The sequence below is a fragment of the Panicum hallii genome, chromosome 7, assembly GCF_002211085.1.
Source record: "Panicum hallii strain FIL2 chromosome 7, PHallii_v3.1, whole genome shotgun sequence".
NCBI classification, from domain to species: Eukaryota; Viridiplantae; Streptophyta; class Magnoliopsida; order Poales; family Poaceae; genus Panicum; species Panicum hallii.
The window spans coordinates 40,424,214-40,437,675 of NC_038048.1; the positions used below are offsets into that span (position 1 = coordinate 40,424,214).

Below are 13,462 nucleotides of genomic sequence, written 5' to 3' on the forward strand. Positions count from 1 at the left end.
GGAGCGGAAGAGGACGCATGAGAACGCAGAGCGGGAGCGCAGAGCCGCGGGAGCGTAGAGCCACGGAAGCGGAAGAGCGACAGGAGCCGAAGCGTGAGAACGCGGAGTGGAGGTCGGGGCGCCGGTGCCCGGTGCCCCACTCGAGGCCATGGACGAAGAGCTTCCTGCTCGCGGGGTCGGCCTCCGTGGCAACCCCCACCTCTTTGTGAGGCTATCTCCCGCTTCTTCTCCGCATGGCTCTCAACGCGGATGGCATTCTCTGCCACTGCAAGGCAATGTCAACCTCTTCTAGTGGCAACCAAAGGTATTCAGGGCCAGTTTGGTAGAGCTCCAACTGATCCTGATTTTCTGTGGAAGCTGATTCTCTAAGAGAAGTGATTCTATGGCTGAAGGTGATTCTCTTTAATTCTCTAGCATAAACTCATAAAATCAGGATGGAGAATCACTTCACAGAATCAGAAGAAACTACTTTTTTCAGCTCCCAGCCTCTTAGTTCATTTCAGAGAATCACTCCACAGAATCAGCAGAGAATCACTTCTCTCTGAAAAACTGTTTGGCAAAGCTCTTGCTGGATTCAGCAGAGAATCAGCTCTGGGAGCTCTGCCAAACTGGCCCTCAATGTCAATAGCCCTCGCTCCTCGAATCCTCCCTCCGAGGCAATTGCAAGGTCTGGACCAAGTCTGATCTGCAGTGATATCGACATGATAGCAGTGTGAAGAACATGGAGGTACGCTCAATCTTACTCAAGAATCCCTGTTCCTTACAGATTTTAAGACCAATGTTTCAAATAAAAAATTTACATCTCAGATTCAAAATCTTTTTTGAGTTTTCACCATTCACCTCTTACCAAAACACAAGATTTCCCAAACTGAATCCTTTTCAGGTTTCGGTATTTATTAAATATGAAGGCTATTCAGGTGCTTTGAAAAAGAACATGACAGATGTGCATATATACAAACTAAATCAACAGAAAGGAACAAAGAGACAGAGACAAAAATAGGAGTAACACTAGGAAAAGAACAAAATGTCTGCTTAAATGTCAACAACAACAAGAATGTGACTTCTTAACTACACATAAGAATGTTGCTCGTCAAGCATTCAACATGTACACCACCACCAAACGCCTGTCTTGGAAGTAATATTGTGTATATACAGCAACGGTAGGCTTTACACACTTTTAAAGACACACTACACACTTGATAGAGCGAGAGAACCAAGCAATCACGGATTTGACGTTATTCACTTTTTGCTCGGTGTGACTCGGGACGTTTCTTAGGCTCCAAAGCATCCAATGAGCTTCTTAGGAGCGTGGCCAGTGGCGCGGTACTTGGCAGCCATCTCCTCGGCCTTCAGGACCTCCTCGCCGCGTTTTGCTTCGACCATTGCCCGCTTCTCTTCGGCTTCCTTGTGGATGATTGCGATCTTGTTCTTCATCTTCTCGGCGTATTCAGCCTTCTTCTTTTCCAGTTGCTCCTGGAGAAGTGTAAATTAACATAGCTGAGAGGTTATCATATTTGAAGGGAAAATGCCATATAGTTCTACCGAACTATCCTTTTCTGTGCAATCGTTATCAGCGGGGCTCAAATCTCTCTTCAAATATGAGGTAAGGTATGCTTAAAAGTTAAAACTTGAGAGGTAAAGGGGGGAGAAAACTAAATTACCTCAATCTTCTTCAGTTCAGCTTCTATGTTCGCTTTCTTTGTGTTCTCCCATGAAAGAATAGAAGATATTTTTTTAGTAGCCCTGTCACAATTGTGTCCATTGATTCAAGTTAGAAATTTTCAAATCACTTGCCTGCAGATTATATCAACGTCTACAGGATATCAAGAATATACGTAGATGTGAAGTGTTTTTTAAATAATGTTCCAGCTTAAAAACTGTGTTATCCTTTTTGCTATTCTGGTTTGGATTGAGTAGAAGTTTATATCCACACTACCCTCTGGTCGTAATGCTAGAAATATCATTCACATAAACTTGTACAGAGCATCCAATTCTCTTGATGAAAGAATTATAGATAACTGAAGAATGCTTTTTGCAAAGATGCATCTACTGTAACGGACAAATAATGGTTCCACTGAAAAGGAGTTCAGGGGAATTGAAAGAGGTAAGCAACATACTTGTTCTCAGCTTTTGTCTTCTCATTCTCTTCCCATGCTTTGATCAAAGAATTCCTCTTCTCAGTTTCCATCCTTGCAAGAGCGAGATCTGCAGACCAAATTTAGGTTCTTAATAGGCATAGTTGTGCTTGATAACAAGAAGACAATTATTCAATACTTACCTCTGTCATTGGAGCTCCCTTGCTTCTCAGCTGCAGGCTTCTCTGCAGCAGGTTCATCTGCAACCTCTGGAAATACAGAAAAGTAGAGAACTTTATGAGCTATACAGAAGCATGTTTGCTTTTGGGCAAAAAAATAAACTCAGATGCATGAACAAAATTTGCTGAACAATTTTATATAGAAGAAGCCAGCAACTGTCTGTATATTGATCAAATGATCCGACACAACCCATTAGCATCCAAGACAAAATTATAATTTTTAACAATACTACTATCTTTGCAGAGGAGCATGTGCTTGAGATTGCCAACACAACTTATCTCTACCCAGGTCCTGTGCACCTGCTGCTCAGATAGCTTGTGTAGTAAGAAAGATTGTACATTTTCCCCTTTCTCTTGTTTGACCGGTACATCCTGCTTGCGTCTTGCTTCAGATTGATCTCATTCTAAACGACACGAACTACAAAATGATGATAACCGTAGAAACCTACTTCAGCCTTTTCAGGAAGGGGAAATGACCAAATGATGACATAGTGTACCAACTATAAGCACCCAATCATCAGTCTTCTGAAGATCCTTGACTGGGTCACCAATTTTCCAGCACGGTTAATGAAAATAATATCAAAGAACTGCTGAACTAGCGACTACAATTGTTTATGACGTGAATCTTCTTCTACGTATTTGTGCTGTGCTTAACAAATTTTAGAATATGGTTGGTTGGTTAATTAGCTGTATGTGTTAGACGCAGTGTTCTGCTTGTATATAAGTCTCTTGGCATCTTGCTAAGTTTCCTTCCCTCGAAAACATTAGCTAGTTCCAGAAAGGCAGCTCTGATTTTGGATTAGTTTGGTTTTGTAGGATTAGATATAGGCATATAACAAAAGATGGATCAGCATGATAAAAGAGAAACCAGGGGACAGCAAAAATTGTCTGGTTTGCCAGCTCAAATTTGGCCACACATTGTGTTCTGTTGATTACTTGTTCATTATTGGCCATTTAAAACAATAGAAGTACATTGAATTTCCACGTTATTTTTTATCTCTGCATAAGCATTAGGGAAAATGAATGCTTCAGAGCGCATGATTTCATCATTTGCCCAGCTATGCAAGGAACCTCTGTGGCTCTGTACATGTACATCTTTGAAGACGTAGCAGCAACAGAAAACAACTATCTAGCTGCTGTAAGCTGTGAAGGGCCATATTCACTGAGCATATATCTTTCAAAAGAAGCCAGTAAAAAGTATCATAGCCTTGTCATGATTTCTATGTCATTTGAATTTTGTACTCACTGTTCCAAATTTTATCTGTTCTAATACCCGAATAATTCTCCCAAGATTTGAAGAAATAGGCAACAACTGTCAGATAATTCAGAAGCAAATAAGCCAACGCTACGGTGGAAAGTTTTTTTTAATCTTTCTGCAGAGTATTTTAAGGTAACTTGGATGGATAAAGATAGGAGAAAGATAAGAGCAGAGCAAGAAAGGGTACAAGGTGGGGAGAAAGTGGGGAACTCAGGAAAGTTCCAACTACCATCTTTTCTTGATGGCTCACTAAAAATAAATTGCAAGCAAAGGAAATACTACATGTCTAGCATCAAAGAGTTAGCTCACTTTTAGATCCCCAGAGTAGCAACCTAGGATGGACAGTCGTCCTAAAACGGATTGTGTTAAGATGCGAGGCAAAGGCTACCATAATGGCTTTTTAACCCTGCAGAACCTGACATACAGTTCCTCCAGAGTCCTTGGCAGCCATGGCTACCACTTTCGCAAAAGAAAAACCATTTAGCAAGGTGAAAATTTAACACGCAAACTTGCCTGGGCCTTTGGTTCTAATAAAAATTTGCAACGAAACACAAAGAATACTGAATTCCTAAGAAGAAATTAGATATCGGACGTATAGGTTCCACAACAACCAAATAAAAGGAATCATGTCAACAACAACCCGGGAACCCAAGAAAAGAGAAGCAAACCAGCTGTCAAGATCGCAAGTGCTTAGTACCGCCACTGTACAGCTACCAGAAAGTACAGAGACGACGAACCAAGCATACAGAGGAGGTAAGTTTCTCCCAATTCCTAGCACAGGCAACACCGACCAGTAACCACCACCACCTTCCCATCGCGAGCCTTCCGGAGTTCCAGTACAGAGAGAGAAAAGGAAGCAAAGCAAGTAGTACTCACTCTCGACGATGGCGAGGGCCTTGGAGTCGTCGGCCGGCTTCTCCTCTGCGACCGGCGGCTCGCTCGCGGGGATGACGGCCTTCTCCTCGGCGACGTCCTCCTTGGCCTCCTTGGCCGGCTCCGCGGCCGGCGCCGCCTCGGGCTCCTGGGCGACCTCCACCTCCACCTTCTTGGCCTCCTCCTCAGCCATGTTGCTGTCTTGTGGGTGTAGCCTAGCTGTTGCTGTTGAGTGCGTGGGGTGGGGAGCTAGCTGTGCCTGTGCGAGCGTGGTGGCGCGTACTAATAGCAAGTTAGCAACCGGTTTAACTGTCTGGACGAAGTCCGGGTGGAGTCGGAGAGTAGTTTAGGCCGCAAGGGAAGGGAGGGGAGGCGTGTTTTGTCTCTGAATTCTGACAGACGAGGGCCTCGTATTCTATCCAATCGGGGCGTGGGGCTCAACCTTCCTCGGTTCAGGGACGGTTTTATAGCCCGAATGCCAGCCAGCATGTGCAGCCTTGCAGGAGGGTGGGTGGTACTGGTACGTTCCTGCAGAGTTGTTTGTAGTACCTTGCTTTGCTGGTCCTCTGGAAAATGACTATTGTTAATTTGTTATCCCAGGAAAAAAATAACTATTGCATCCTTTGAATAAAAAAATTATTTCATGCTTCCTTGTAAAGGACATGGAAAAGGCTTTAAATTTCCTCTATCTTGTATCAATAGGCTTCTCCATTCCTAACACTTGATCGTGTACGTTAGTTAATAAAAAAAATCAATTTTATAAAAAGATAAATACCTAATTTGTGAGATGAAGCTGAAACTCTCTCATTTTTAGGAGAAGGTATTACCATATCAAGAAGCACAAAAAAATGCAATTAGTTCTCCGTCCACGCAATCGGTTACCAAAATACTAGAGTTTCGGAGGGTCCATGGGTAAACAGATACGGAAATGTCCATATCCGGACCCGGTGGCCTAGCTCAGCCGTAAGCCGCTGTTGGTTAAAAGAGGAGCCGGCAAGGAACCCATGGGGCGAGTCCGTGACGGCGACTCGGCCCGGCGCGTCGTGCCCTCCCGGGGCCGCGCGTTGGCGCTGTGCCGTGGCGAGGTGCCAACCCAACCCCACCCACCCCGCGCCCCGCGCCGCTGGGCGCCCGGATCCCGTGAGCGCGGCGACTCTGGTGGCCGTTGCACGACGCGCCTCGCCAGCAACGTCTCGTTCCAATCCATCCGCATCGCCCCGTTGGCCACTGCCACTGCCACTGCCACTGCTGACAGACGTGCGACGGCCGGCTGGCTCCGTATAGCTTAGCCGGGCGAACGTGGCCAGACCACTGGGCGGGCACGTACACACGCGGCATCAATGCGGGCGGCGGCGTCGGCGTCGGCGTCGTCGGCGAGGACCACCGCCATCGGGGATCATACCCTTCCCCCGCATCGCGCGTGGATTTTAAACCCGCCCGCGCGCCGGCCGCTCGCCATCGTCGTCTCGCGGAATCATTGTTCCTGTTGATCGGCAACTGGTCTGCTGGGACCGCCGGGGCCGGGACGACAAGCACCAACCTGGCCGCCGTTACTGCCGTTCCAGCCCAGGAGCGGGGGCGGGGGCACGCGCGTGCGCGCGCATCTGCCCGCCCGGATTCCCCGGCCGACAAGAGTACTGCGCGGGCGCTTTCGGGGCACGGGAAATTGCGCGGTTTTGGGCGGTTTCCGCGCGAGCCCGGCCGGTGCCACCCCACATGCCTGTCTGCCGCGCCGCATGGACCACCACGCCCGCCGGGGCTCGGTTACCTGATTGCCTCCGCCACACTACCAAGGCTCACTTCCATTGGCCTTCTGGCCTGGCACTTCTTCTGGGAGTCCTCGTGTTCTAAAACGAGACCCTGCAGGCTGCAGGTGGAAAACTCGTATCCGAACACACAATACAGCTTGTCAGTTTGCGCATGATGCTTGTTCGTTTGGTAGCACGCGGCGGCACTGCGAGGAATTCTTGGCCCGTCCGGGCTGGAACCTCGGCTTGAACGAACGGCTCCAGCTGCCTCATCGTTTCGCGTGAATCGTGACCGTCGTTTCCACGAGAAACTCCTTGTTTTTTTCAGGAGCTGCTGCTGCTGCTGGATTTTGTTGGGAGTTTTGATCCGGTTAGCAGTTGTGCCGTTGGCACGTCATAGGATAGCTGGCCAACTAAACCTTGTCGTTCTAAAACAAGGAGGGCCCCGGGCAGGCAACTGTGTCCAGCAATGTGCTGGAACAATCATGTAGCTAGCAGGCAACTGGACAAAGAGGCGGAGGAAGATAGATAGATGCCTCGCTGGCGACCGGCGAGTGCGGCCACAGCTACGCGATGCGTCCAATTATTGCTGCAGACCCAACTCCGGCCGAGCTAAACGGAGTGGAGTGAATCTTCCTCCTCCCTGAATAAGCAGCTGGAATCTGATTCGACTTCCCCTTCCTCTACGTCTTCGATCGGCGCCTCCGTATATGGAGTCGGGGCTACGCACGCATCGCCGTCTCGTCGAAAACACGTCAACCCTCGCTGTCTCCCCGTTGCTGTTCAATCTGCTTCTGACGGACTGAAACCTCGCTGTCTCCTTCTCCCTTTGTTAACCGGCGAACTGACGGAAGCAGGACTGTAGCGATATCCAGAACCTTACCAACAAGAAGCTCGCAGGTCAGCAAATGGAAACAGAGCGAGAGGGCTAGACCACAGTGAGATGGACGGAAGGGGCTAGGCACGCGTGAAGGCCACGGCTTGACAGGCCTGATCTTCCTTTCCTTGCCGCTAATACCGAAGCACACAAGGCAAGGCAAGGCAAGCAAGCAAGGCAAAGCTCCTCAAAAATCTTTGCATCCACATCCTCCCGGGCCCCGCCGGCGGCGTTGGACGCATCGCGGCTCGACAGCGACCGTGTCGGTAAGCTACCAGTCCGATCCCGTGGCCATTCTTTCTCCTCTGCGATTCCTTCGCGAGCATGCCTAGTCTAACCGGTTCCCTTCACCCAAAGATCCACACCGATATCGCTGCGAACGTTGCAGCCACTAACCCAGCCATTTGGAATAATCCATCAGCCCAAATCCCTGTCAGCCAGGCCCTCACCTACATTTGCTGGCTTCCCCGGCCTTATAAACCCCGTTTGGGGTCAGGGGGGGTCGTTTTCAGCTGCTTGCGCGCCATCGCCACCTGGCCCCAGCTTGCCCCGGTGCCTTCTAGAGATTTCTTCCGATTCCTCTCAGCTGTTCTGACGTTCTGATGACTGCACGTTTTTTTTAAAAAAAGAAAGAGCGATTCCGTGTGCGGCATGGGCTGTATCCGGCCTTTTCTTGATAATAAAGATGTATTGATTTCTTTATCTTCTGGCTAGGGTTCACAGGTGGAGGGATGGAGCTGTGATCTGGAGGCTTAGTGTGTTTATGGGCCAAGTCACCTGGACTTTTGCATTATTCCCGGTGCCGGCCGGGTCTTTAGGATCTATGCAGTGCTGGAGATTCTGCCACCAACAAAGCGTTCCAAACGGAAACTTTTAGTTGTATCCAACAATTTCTCAACTACGAGCCCTGAAATGCGTACTAAAATAGACTTGCATCCTTACTGAGCATACTATATGTTGTCTGAAGAAAGACAGGTCAGTATCCAGTTGTTCAGGTTGGAGAGAAGTCTTGACAACAGATAGGCTTAGCCTGGGATAATGCATGAACGGCCGTTCATCAGGCGTGCGATTCATGTATGGGTGCAGTGCTTTTACGTTGACATCTCTGAAAGTTTTGAGGCGTCAGTTATCGCCAAACCAGAGTGTTATCAGCTTCACTTGTCATGAGGTTGGCACCTAATTCGCAATTGTGAAACGACGAATGACTTCTCGCTCACGTTACTCAGATCCGTCACTACTGTAATTAGGTGAAGAGCTGGCATCTTCTCAGCTCCTTTTCATATATTTTGCCTCCTTTTTCCTCACGGGATTTGGATAAGATCTCTTCAGTCAAAGGAGTCAGGATCAAGTTCACGCTTTACATGCACCCCTAGTTGAGGATGTTTGAAGCGCATGCAAAATTTCTACAATTTTTCTTGGGGTCACCGATTGAATTGATGTAGCAAAAGATGTGTGAAAAGTGTGGCGTTCTTGTTTTCAGTCAGTGATCAAACAGGACATTTGCATAGCGGTTTGCACGGTTTCCTTCGGCATGTACATGAGCATCAGTGAGTACTAGGGTATTGTTTGCCGGAAAGCTCACAAATGACAACAAAAGCACAGGTTCAGAACCCACACATAAAAGAACGGTATATGGCTGTCCCGTTAGTCCAAAGCAGATGAGAAATAAAGAAGGGCTTGATGGCCCATCAGAGTTCTTTCATCGCCGGAAAACTAAAAGCAGATGCATTATGTGATGCTTTTCTTCGTTGGCTCAGCTCAATTGGCCACACTGGAAAGAACCGATTGGCCATGGTTCTCAGAAGGTGATACTGTCAACAATCGCTCATTTAACCTAGAAATGTGAATACAAGAAGATAAATTCTTGTTTACAGGGTCTAAAACTAACTGTTCTAATCCACTGCAGTGGAGCAAACTGAAGCACTAGATGCACTTGCAGCTGCAGTAGTGCTGAATATATGGAGTGTATTATTTGTCCTTTTCACTTGGTGATCGATGATTTTCATATCTCATTTTCAGGCCCCAATGTATCCTTTTCCTTCAAATAATATAATGGCATACAATCACAATTGCATGATTGTAGATTCGGGTCTATCGCAAAAATCAGAGAAGTGCTCTGTGCTTTACAGTTAACTAAGTACACACGGCGACCCTACATGAAATGTGCCGTGTCCTTTTCAAATGACTTGGCCAAGAGTATGCTACTTTGCTTACTCTAAGCGTTTGTAAACAATCAAAGAGTGGGCATGAATAATTATTTTTCCGTGTGCCATGATTCCAAGAGTGTTTTTTTATGCACGCGAGATTCGATGAGCTCACAAAAAATCTGCTTGTAGTATCAACTTGTTCGGTCGTCGTCCACTCGTCCTAACCTAACAAAGTAGCACAATTCAACCAGTTGAAAGCTTAAACAGTTATAAAGGCGGTCATGTTCACTACGTTATATGCTTTACAGCTACTGAAAAATGACTATTTTTATTCTTAAATATCAGATTAGAGATGATCATAGGGGGGAAACACGTTCGCCGCCTTCTCTCCCCCAATATTCGCCTCCATTTATATTCTTAACATTTCCCTTTTTGGCCCTTCTGGCTGAAATTTCTAGTGCAATGCATTGCAACCCTTCATGCTCATTAGTATTTTTTTTCTCAAAAAGATGCTCATTAGTCATAATCAGTGTCTAACTCTGCCATTTTTTTTAGAAAATTGGGAGCAACCAAAAGGAGCAGGTTTTTTTTTTGAGAGGAGCAAAAGCTTCTCTGGTTCTTGAGCGTGCCATTAGAAGTGGAGCCTAGCCCAGCCCAGCCAGCCTCGAATGGGCAGCCTGGCTACAAAATGTGAGGCCTGGAACTAGCCCAGTTATGTGTTAAAACCTGAAGCTAAACCAGGCCCATGTGGCCATGTCCTTTTGTCCTACGTTTTTTTTTCTTTTGGCGAGAGTGCATGGAAACGAGAGGTTTTATTGCATTTGCTAGCACTAGCACACCCGAGGACCAGAAGAGTGTTCAAACTACCATCTCAAAGAAAGAAAGAAAAAAGAAGAGCGTTCAATTATCAAGTGCTCCAGATTTACACATAAATCCGGATGTTTTTCAGACTTAAGCCAGACGCCTGATGTCATCGTTCAAACTGAGCACAGCGGCACTTTTCTGAATATTTCCCTTCAGTTACACCCTCTTTAGTTGACCGGAATCTGCTCGTAGCCCTGCGGTGCCTCATCGTGCGCCGGCGTGACGGCGGTGATTACGACTGACGCGCCGAACAGAACGACGACGAGCGCCGTGAAGTTCACCAGGAACGCCTCGGCGCCGTACTTGTCGAGGCCCCCGCTCTCCAGGAAGGTGAGCTTCTCCAGGAACCCGAGCTCCGCTGTCGCCAGCGCCAGCACGTAGACGAAGAGCCCGAACAGCGCGTGCCACGGCAGCGCCCTGCGTCTCACGCTCGGTGCCTTGCCGGGGAAGAAGAAGGTCACAAATCCGAACACCCACTGCGAGCATCAACAGCATGGTCAGACGATCAGATGATTCGCCGGCAAGAACAGGGGCAAAGGTGCAGAGTTCTTGCGGAACTTGGCGATCGGCCGGCGTTTTGGGAAGCGTTACCTGGATGCCGTACAGGGAGATCGTCCCGATGCCTAGCCATGAGTGCAGGCTGTAGAGGTTGGCGATCCCGCTGTCGTTGTGGAACTTGAAGGCGCAGTAGATCCCGAAGGCGCCGAGGACAGTCGCGATGGCGTGGAGGATCAGATGCGTCAACTTGGCGGTGTCGTGGTTCAATTTTGGGAACACCTTGTAGATCATAATGGCTGCGAGAATGGATGAGGAGCGATCAGCGTTTCGTGCTCATAGGAGGCAGATCGAAGAACTCAAGTACTATGATTTGTTTTGATTTTGAGTTTTTGCTGTTACCTTCACTGCCTAGGATAATGTAGCCAATCAGCATAAGCACCGGGTGAACCTGCAATGGACAGGCCGCAAACACAAGAGAAGTTACAGCCAGTGAGGGGTGAATGAAAAGTGTCATACTGAAGTATTTCAAACTTTCTACATTAATTTTTTTTAAGCACAACTTTCTAAATTATTTTCACAATAAGCATTTCAAAACTACTACCTCTATTTCAAAATGTACAAGATGATAGTTTTATCCTAATTCAAACTTGTATAATTTTGACTAAGTTTATAGAAAAATATATTAACATGTACTACCTCCGTCCCAAATTATAATTCGTTTTGGCTTTTCTAGATACATATATTTTGCTATACACCTAGATGTACATCATGTAAAAATTATGTATATAAAAAAGTCAAAACGAGTTGTAATTTAGGACGGAGTGAGTATAATACAAAATAAATGCATTATCAAGATATTTTTCATGACATCCTCACTAAAACTAAGTAGATATTGTTGATGGAGAAGTTCAATGGATCAGTCCCACGTGCATGTGCTGTTGACTTTCTTATATTATGCTACCTATATCTAGGCATCGTTTCCATCTCATTTCCTATCTACTGTAAACTGTATGTGAACATGAGCTGCAGGCAAAGAAAAAGACCAGTGTTATGGCATTTTGAAATTGTTGGATCTGTCTTTATGAATTGGCTCAAAAAAGTGCCTCTATCTTATCAAGTAAAAAAACGAGTGCCTCTATTATCCAATTGGACTAATGCAGGGTTCTGGAATGATCTTTCACATGCTTTCTTGCACGAGCATGACACATGGTAGTAGACTACAGATCACTAGTGCAAGATCAAATCTATCATACAGCGCTGGACAAACCAAACACTCAAAGCTCATAAAGCTGAGTGTTTCAATCCAAAATTCCAGATTTTGGGAATAGTAAGATACACTAGCTAGTAACAATCGATTCAAAACTCAGCTAGAAACAGAACAGAGAGAGAGCGAAACTAAGAGACCTGAGAAGCCAAACTCAGCTAGAAACTAAGAACCGAACAAAATACTATGGTCCGATATTCCTCTTTGTTGCTAAATCAGCCCCGCTGACGTGGCTCGTAACAAACAGGCAATGAACGAATTGAACAGAGAGAGAGAGAGAGAGAGAGAGAGAGAGAGAGAGAGAAGCTAAAAATGGGGAAAGGGACAGGGAACAGAAAAGAGCATGGGGGGAACGCTTACGTTGAAGATGAGGTTCTTGTTCTGGGCCTCGAGCGCGAGGCCGCCGCGGAAGTGGACGCACCACACCAGCACCAGCACCGCCGCCGCCGCGGCCAGCGCGTGCGCCGCGTACGTGAACGGCGCCGCCTTCACGCCCAGCCCGGCCGCGGCCATCTCGCACCCCGCTCTCTCCTCCCTCCTCTTCCTCCGCCCTCGCTCCCGGCCGTACGGTGTCTCGCGCTCTCTGCCCGCCACGGACAGCTCGTCGAGCGACGGGAGTTGAGAGAGAGACCTGAGAAAGTGAGAAGCGTGTGGAGCACGTACGGCGCCCTCGTGCTTTAAGAGAAGGGGGGAGGCACTGACACAGAGCGAACAGGATTCCAGTTCTCTACTTCTTTCCCCTTCTGTTTCGCGCTGTTTCGTTGTGGTTGGTGGGACGCTGCTGATGCCAAGGGGCTGATACTAATTAGAAGAAATTAATATAAATTAACTATATAAGTCTGGAACTTATTCGCGAGATGAAGCCTAATTAATTTATAAATAGCACATATTTACTGTAACATCACATAGGTAATCATGCACTAATTAGGTTTAGTAAATCGTCTGAAAAAAGGTTACCATTTATTTTATCGTTAATCTATATTTAATATTTCTAATTAATATTCATACATCGATGGAATTTATAATAAATCCAATAGTAATCAAACGGGACGCTAAGGTCGGGAAGGCGTGTCTGTTCTTGGACGGATCTGGAGAAGTGGATGTGGAGATGGGGATTTGACCGGGAGGTCACCCGGATCCGTTCTCATCGAACACCCCCGGTCCGTTTACGGAAGGAATCGACCTCGACAACTTGGCGCGTGGGGCTCATGAGGATCGGGCCGTTGGGGTGTTTTGTTTATTCTGCACCCCACACATGATGGTGGGAAGGTGATCTTATTCTGAACTCTGATCCATGGCAAGTTGGCTCCCAGGTCTTTGTATTGGGCTATTGGCAAAAAGAGAAAAAAAAACTCTACTAGTCAACCGGGTTTTTCGAGCTGCCGGCAGAGGCGTGGCGTGCGGTGTTACAAGATTATATTGCCATGGCAGGGGAGGAGACGAGGAGTAGCCCCGCGGCGCTATGTTCTGAGTTCGTGCTCTGTGGCAGCGAACGTGGGCAGGGCCCAGCCGTACGAGGCCGATGCAGGCGAACACGAACGAGATCGGGCGCTGTCGTTCGAGCACGAGATCCATGAGCTGTCGACCGGTCAGAGAGCTCTGGGATTGGAACGGCAGCA

The 13,462-nt window shown here is 47.3% G+C and overlaps 2 protein-coding genes across 2 annotated transcripts; both read right to left on the bottom strand.

Annotated features, from left to right (window-relative positions):
• Positions 1-987: 987 nt before the first annotated feature.
• Positions 988-4,877, bottom strand: LOC112899552 (remorin-like). Its single transcript, XM_025968057.1, has 5 exons — positions 4,449-4,877; positions 2,279-2,344; positions 2,118-2,205; positions 1,662-1,743; positions 988-1,473 (listed from the first exon to the last, which is right to left on the bottom strand). Exons 1-5 carry the CDS (start codon positions 4,636-4,638, stop codon positions 1,273-1,275), a joined length of 627 nt encoding a protein of 208 aa, XP_025823842.1. The 5' UTR covers positions 4,639-4,877; the 3' UTR covers positions 988-1,272.
• A 5,137-nt stretch (positions 4,878-10,014) lies between these two features.
• Positions 10,015-12,567, bottom strand: LOC112900061 (probable ascorbate-specific transmembrane electron transporter 2). The gene is made up of 4 exons (XM_025968788.1): positions 12,204-12,567; positions 10,979-11,027; positions 10,673-10,875; positions 10,015-10,557 (listed from the first exon to the last, which is right to left on the bottom strand). The coding sequence occupies exons 1-4, from the start codon at positions 12,354-12,356 to the stop codon at positions 10,249-10,251; spliced, it is 714 nt and encodes a 237-aa protein (XP_025824573.1). The 5' UTR covers positions 12,357-12,567; the 3' UTR covers positions 10,015-10,248.
• Between the last annotated feature and the right edge of the window lie 895 nt (positions 12,568-13,462).

Bases quoted from the DNA above. Each gene is read 5' to 3' on its own strand.
- LOC112899552 (XM_025968057.1), bottom strand. From the start codon at position 4,638: ATGGCTGAGGAGGAGGCCAAGAAGGTGGAGGTGGAGGTCGCCCAGGAG. The intron at 2,206-2,278 runs GTAAGTATTGAA...TTTGGTCTGCAG, and splicing joins AGGGAGCTCCAATGACAGAG to ATCTCGCTCTTGCAAGGATG. The intron at 1,744-2,117 runs GTATGTTGCTTA...CAATTGTGACAG, and splicing joins AAGACAAAAGCTGAGAACAA to GGCTACTAAAAAAATATCTT.
- LOC112900061 (XM_025968788.1), bottom strand. From the start codon at position 12,356: ATGGCCGCGGCCGGGCTGGGCGTGAAGGCGGCGCCGTTCACGTACGCG. The intron at 10,876-10,978 runs GTAACAGCAAAA...CCATTCTCGCAG, and splicing joins CATTATCCTAGGCAGTGAAG to CCATTATGATCTACAAGGTG. The intron at 10,558-10,672 runs GTAACGCTTCCC...TGATGCTCGCAG, and splicing joins TCTCCCTGTACGGCATCCAG to TGGGTGTTCGGATTTGTGAC.